Consider the following 7,255-nt stretch of genomic DNA (forward strand, 5'->3'; position numbering starts at 1 on the left):
TCAGAATCTAATGCATCATGGGTAATTTCATTATTTGTACCCCAAAGTGAAAATAACGTTACTTCATTGGTTGAATTTCCATTGTTTAAAACGTTTTAAACCAATCAAAACGCTTTGGTGCATGCTTTAGAAAATATTACCCAGGATGCATTAGATTCTGAAACGGCCAATTAACAAGGTTTTATTTCGTATTGAAGAATGTTATTGTGCATGTATAGACAGATTCAGATAAAAATCCTTTTGCTGATTTTGAAATATCACCTATATGTACATTGTCATTGTATATATATGTAGTCATGTAATTTATGGTAAAATATATTAATCAATCTCCAACATCTCCAACAATCATCAGCTTTCACCATAAAGGTTCCAAGCGATAGTGATATTTAGACTAACGAATGTTATTAGCACTAAGATTGCAGTTGGTTTAGGAATGTATTTATAAAAGGTTAGACCTTTTACACTACTGACTAGAACTTTGAGGTGTATAATTTTGTTGTCTATTTGAAATTCATAACTGCATCTCAATTTTAGCTTTCTGACTTGGTTTCTGGTGCCACTTAATCTTACTAAATTTGTTTCTTATAGTTTATATTAACCACATATTTTGGTTTGCTCTATTACGAAAAAAAAATCAGAAAAAAGAATGTTTTTGAAAACTTACATATGTCAGAAAGTTATTCTAGAATATATTGGAAAAACAAAATGTCTATTTTAACATCATATATTGTTATAATAAACTTTAAACTTTTTGTGAAATTGTCATTATGCTAGTAATATATATACATAATATTGGGCAATAATAGGTTTTGTAAAACATCATCATAAAAAACACATTACACAAAACATAAAACAAATAGAAATGTAACAAATAATATCTATCATATTAAAATTAACATATATTTGCTATCGCACATTTCGCTGAATTGGGCGTATGTGCTCAACAACTATTGTCTTAGCTAAAATGTCATATGCTGCTCTGTTATGTTGGAAAAAGAACACAGTTAAACAGGCAGGAAAAAAGAATGCTAATGTGAAATTCTTTATCACAGATCTGACCAAGGCACTGAAAAATAAATACAAAATAGTCAATATTTAAATCCAGTCTAATTGGATTTCGGTATATGATAGTTTTTTTTCTTCTTTTTTAAAGAAGAATATAAAATGGAGATTTTATTTTCTTTGTTTAAACTTTTTTTTATATTGTTATTGAAAATTATTTCTGAGAAATTATTAGTTAAAAACAAATATTAAAATTAAGCAGTTTAGTGTTATTGTTCCAATTCACCATAATAATTTTTTGTCTCATGCAGAAATCTCTGATTTGTCTTCTTTATATATAAAACACAATCATATTTTCAAAAATTTTGCAAGAAATTGCAGATGTATGTGTATTTAATTATAACAATTTCACTCAAAACTTAGAAAATTTAAAAGAAGATGTGTTTATATTAAACACTTTAAATATAATTGGAAATTTTAGAGTGTAGATACACTTTTGACCTCTGACTGTAAAATTTATTAAAGAATATGAGAGATTATCTCCCTTTGACTAAAAAATTAAATTATGTACATTTTTTCTATTTTGTTTATTATATTTCCTAGATAAAATAGACAAACTTATATTATTCAATTTGTATTAGTAAAAGGGTCATTAAAACAATCATAAGTTTATAACTGAAAACCTTCAGCATGGGGCTTTAATAGAAATTATAACTAGGTTTCTTTCAATGCAAAAATGATGCTTAAATCTTGAGATTCAAATAAACAAAATTTACAATGTTTGAAATATTTCTGATTTTTTTATGTTTTCTTTGTTGACTAAAATATTGATTGAAAATTATTCAATATGCTGAAATTTTTCAATTGATCAATATCTATTTTTATACATAAACAATATAACAGAAACAATATCCAAGACTTCTTAACTTTTTTTCAGGAACCACCTTAGAGTTAAATTCCCTGTATTGGCAGTAAATATTTGATTTGCCTTAGAACACTGTTTTTAAACTGATAAAATATCTATTTTGCAGATATATATACTCTTTTGTGTGTACATTCGACTTCTCTGCATTTATAAATCTGTATGTTTGGATAAATCTATCATTTCAAGTATCTTGATATGTATCATGTGTATAGAAAGGAATAAGCAAACTTGGACAATTAAATTGTCAATTCTATTTAAATACTTACTTAATAAAGCCTATATCCTCTGCAGGAATGACTAAAACTTTCCCGTTCCCCAGATCCATTATATTTTCACACGATACCACCACCATTCCCAGGAGTCTTTTGCCCGGAGTGGCTCCACCTGGTGATCCCATGCCTTTCCGCAAGCAGAAGGTCTAAAATGAAAAGTGAAAGTTCAAATGATTTAGGGTTTTTTAACAGCAAACAGCAATAAAATCATTGAACTATAACATGTAATTCTTTATCTTATAGAAAGTTGTAAATACTTTCCACTTTGATATCATCCAATTTTCTGCAACACTTTCAACCACAATTATTTGTTCTAGTCTAAAACAAACATAAATGACATAAAATAATTTCAGCATCATCACATAATTAGAAGCTGAATTGATATTTTGATCTATTTGCCTTCTTTTGAGTGAATTTGCGAAGTGTACTTACTAAAAAATTACAGTTTTTTCAGCATTGATGTCACAAATTACAATAACAAGAAACCCTCATATCTTTCATAGACTTCTCAATCACAAATAATGATACATTGATAAAGACCTACGAACTGAATCGTTACTCTTATTTTTTTTTTAGATAAAGTGATTCATTCCTCTTCTCCCCTCCCTTTAAACATTCTAATTTAAAATAAAAAAAAAAAAATTGTACCTCAAATAAAGTGATCATTATTCTGTTGACAATTTCTAGAGCTATTATTTCTGAGGTCATAGTAAAGGCCTTATCTATGTCCATTTCCATGTTCTTCAGGTCAAAATATGGAACAACATCAATATGAACATTCAACACATTTTCTGTTTTTCTGAAAGAAAAATAAATATAATTATGACATGATAAATGTAAATAAGCCCATTCAAACTTGAAAGTTAAAATTATGTTTCTGATTTGCGATATTTGTTTAAACATTGCAGTACACGTATATAATATATACATATGAAAGAGTAAGACAGTGCAAAGAAAATATTATTAATTTTTTTTTAAGTGTCATAATAAATGTATAGGGTTTACTCCTGGTTGAAGGCTGACTCCATACCTTCATCTAAGATAGAACAAGAGTAGCATATTCACCAGAGGATTGCCTATTAATGGGGCATTCAGCTTTAGCAAGCGTAACATAATATAATACAAAATTTATGACTAGTAAAGGACACTTAAGAAATTACTGTAATATTTTTTTTGTCATCGAAGAAATAACATCAAAAATGTGGTGCTCACTGAATAACCTGCACAGCGGGTTATTAAAAAGTGTGCACCACATTTCTTATGTTATTTCCAATCTATTAATATAGGCAGATAAAACATTGTAAAATATTAGTTAATTCTTTTAATTTTATTGTAAATTTCAATTAAAACCAGAGTTAACAATAAAAAAACATTGATGGAGTCACAGTCACATGACTAAATAATATCTGTAGGCTGATAAACAAAACAATGTCAGCCAATCAGAAGAGGCGTTACATCCAAAATTAAATTATTTAGCAATACATGTATAACCACAATTAAAAGATAACTATATAGTTTTTAACAATATAATTACATAAAAAGAACTTACAAAATACCCATCTGTCTCATCACCATAATCATGATTATGATTTTCAGGTAAAATAATACAATAAAGTCTATCACTTCTGCTAGGACTCTCTTCCATAAGGGTGGTAACATATATTCTGTACCTGTAAATACAAGATTGAAAGCATTATGATCCATCATATTTAGGGATCGCTAAATATGGTCAGATTTATGTCATCAATTTACTTTGACTACAAACTAATATGTGCACTTGGAAAGTTAGAGTATATACATGTATGGCATTGCTTAATTATACATGTAACATGTACATGTACAATGTATAATTTAATAAATGTTAAAGTAATATGAAAAATTGTGCTTTTCAGACAAAAATATAGTACTAGCATACAAATGCTACATGTATGTACACAATAAAACAAACATAAGCCTGTAAATTCAGTGGTTGTCGTTTGTTTTACTTTATGTGTTACATATTTGTTTTTCGTTTATTTTTTTGTTGCATAAATAAGGCCGTTAGTTTTCTCGTTTGAATTGTTTTACATTGTCTTATCGGGCATTTTAAAGCTGACTATGCAGAATGGGCTTTGCTCATTGTTGAAGACCGTAGGGTGACCTATAGTTGTTAATGTATGTGTCATTTTGGTCTTCTGTGGATAGTTGTCTCGTTGGCAATCATACCACATCTTCTTTTTTATATAAGTTTCATTTTATACAGTCAAAGGACTAATTATTTTTGTCATCTTCTTCATGTTCTTTGCAGAAAAAAAACACATATATCTATAAGCATTTTAATTTTCTGTGATGTAATAAATGTTATTCTGTTGGTCATGCCTTCAAGTTATTTTATTACAGAGTCAATGATACTGAAGAAAGCTTTTATGTTAATGCTAAACCAACTTATTATACATGTTAATTACACTTTATGTAACATGTGTAAGAATCCTGGATTTTGATTGGTTGATAGCTAGTGTATTTTTCACCAATTTACTGTTATCAAATAATTATCGTTCTTTTTTTTCGCCGGGGTATTTGCCAAAAGGAAACGCCTTTTTTACCCTCTCTGTTGTGGTATTTGCCAAAAAATACTCTATCCGACTGGACACTTGTAACGTCACAATCATCAATGCGTTTTTGAACATTAACATTCGGTGTAATTTAACAGATATATGGATATAGCATGTTCTTGAGGGGTATTTGTGAAAAATTTCAGTTTTGAGAATGAATTTCCCTTGTCTTACAGCTCTTAAAATTTAACATTCTCTCGACTGGTATTTTTCGCAAATACCCCTCCTTAGCATGATATATCTGTTTAGTTATAGTATACAATGATAAATGCGAGATAATGGAGTGTGTGTCCAGGCGAGAACTAGTCTACTCTACAAAATGTATGTTCATTACTTTAGGAATACAATATTAAACTCATATTTAATTATTCAGTCCCATTCTACAATTTGTCAGGCACTACTTTTTTTTTATAATGTTTGATGTCTGTTAGACGAAGTTTTATCTGTTAACCATGTTTAGACTTTATCCATGGAATTCTTGTGTGCTGGTTCATATTATATATATATATATGTGTTATGGAGGGTTTTAATCAAAAATACTGTTAATGTATATGTTTAAAGAAGTCTATTTTCACTGAACTAAGTTCACATTTTACAATGTTTTATGTATGGTCAGCTGAAGTCTGCCTCCGAAAACAGGATTTTCTCTCTCAGTCTCAGTATATGTGTTGAAGTTTCATTGGCTGTTTTCTGTAATTTGGTAGGGTTTTTGGTCTCCTTAAAACATTCCTTATTTCCATTCTCAGATTCAAATATAAAGTAAACAAAAGAAATAATTTAAATACCTAATCTGTTGGTTGTCGTTCCATGGCCTGTAGAAACGTTTCTCTGATTTCGATTTTGAGGGGTTGCACCAATCTGATTATGAATAATTGGGTTAGTAGTTGGAGAACCAAACGACTGAAAAGTCTGTTGGCCCCCAAACTGCATACAACTCATTGCCTGCTGAGGAAAAGTCGGTGGTAAAGTTGAAATAGCAGTCCATAATCTGTACTGGTGAATCCATGGAGCCAGTTGTTGAGCATATTCACGCATGTTTATTGTGTTCTTGTTTTCTATATGTGTTGATTGTTTGGTAGATCTTTGTTTCAAATTGTATTGTTCATTGACTGGGGTTTCTGTCAAGTTCTTGGGGCTAAAGTCTGAGTTTTCCAGCGTTTTCTTGTCCATTTCGCTGTTTATTTTTTTCTTTTCCGCCATACTGTCAAAAATGATTCGACTAACTACCATATAATTTTTTTTAATTAGATGAACTAAAACGGCCTATCTATTCAGATCTTTACCTCCTACAACATCTAAAACTTTCAGGTAGAATCAGAATCCTATTTGTTTGTTTATTTTCATTTCTAAGTTTTTATGTACTATATTAATTTTTTTTTATAATGTTTTACAAATTTTTTTATTTTTTTATGTCATTTCATCATCATGTCTTGATCTGTCTTGGTATACATTCAAGGCCGTAACTAGGCATCTTATTTTAGTGAGGCAAAATAATTGAGCCGAGCGAAGCGAGTCGATTTTTTTTTGGGGGGTATGAAATGAATGGTGTAAAATCCTGCATTTTTAGAGAGTTTGATAATGCTTTGAATTCGGACACTTTTTATATAATTTTTTTCATATTTTCAGACTTTTACTAACACCCAATTTTAACAACTTTATTTGAATTTATATGTTAGATAATCATCCAAATATCACTGATTTGAGTCTGCTGTCAGAACATAGAACAAACATCGATTCAGTAGAGTTTGTCAAACATTTCTATTGCCGGTTCAGTCAAATCGTTTCAGAATCATAATTTGGTCTGCTGATATCCTTATCGCGATGAACATGGAGCATGGCAAGACCGCATAATCTCTCGCCACTCATGCATGCTCTTTTCCAAAGTTTCAGTCGTTTCAGGGCAGTCTATGTTTCTTAAGTTAGCACAATATCATCAACACAATGATCAATGTCTTCTTCCAATTCCTTCTCCATCAGCAATTCGGTAGCAGCATCGGTAGTAACAGTTTTGTTTGCAAAAGGGAATTAAGCTTTACTATAAGAGCCATCAGTCGCAGTTACAAAATATTAAACTTGCTTTTATGCTGACAAAGAGTAGACAAACTAGGGATAGAATGAAATAAGATACAGGTTTATCGGACCATAGATGAAATATCACGTTGTGATTGGTTAAACGCCGTCACGTGGTGACCCCCTATGAGACCGTAGGGGGTTAGTAGGTTTCATAGGGGGTTCATGACGCGTTAATGGCGACGTCATGTATTAATGTTGTTGTGTTTCGTTGTTTATTTTTCAACAAAACGACGCAGAAAAAGTCCAGCGTCCGATAAATTCGTTATACGGTTAACTACTGACCCCCTACGGATCCATAGAGGGTGAATAAAATCCATAGGGGACTCGGCCTCCGGCCTCACCCCCTATGAATTTTACTAACCCTCTATGGATCCGTATGGGGTCAGTAGCAA

At 30.5% G+C, this 7,255-nt stretch overlaps 1 protein-coding gene across 1 annotated transcript; it reads right to left on the minus strand.

Annotated features, from left to right (window-relative positions):
* Positions 1 to 415: 415 nt before the first annotated feature.
* LOC134691101 (protein FAM8A1-like) lies at positions 416 to 5,998 on the minus strand. Its single transcript, XM_063551333.1, has 5 exons — positions 5,576 to 5,998; positions 3,749 to 3,869; positions 2,848 to 2,998; positions 2,194 to 2,345; positions 416 to 1,066 (listed from the first exon to the last, which is right to left on the minus strand). Exons 1-5 carry the CDS (start codon positions 5,988 to 5,990, stop codon positions 907 to 909), a joined length of 999 nt encoding a protein of 332 aa, XP_063407403.1. The 5' UTR covers positions 5,991 to 5,998; the 3' UTR covers positions 416 to 906.
* Between the last annotated feature and the right edge of the window lie 1,257 nt (positions 5,999 to 7,255).

This window comes from Mytilus trossulus, chromosome 11 (genome assembly GCF_036588685.1).
Source record: "Mytilus trossulus isolate FHL-02 chromosome 11, PNRI_Mtr1.1.1.hap1, whole genome shotgun sequence".
Classification (NCBI taxonomy): domain Eukaryota; kingdom Metazoa; phylum Mollusca; class Bivalvia; order Mytilida; family Mytilidae; genus Mytilus; species Mytilus trossulus.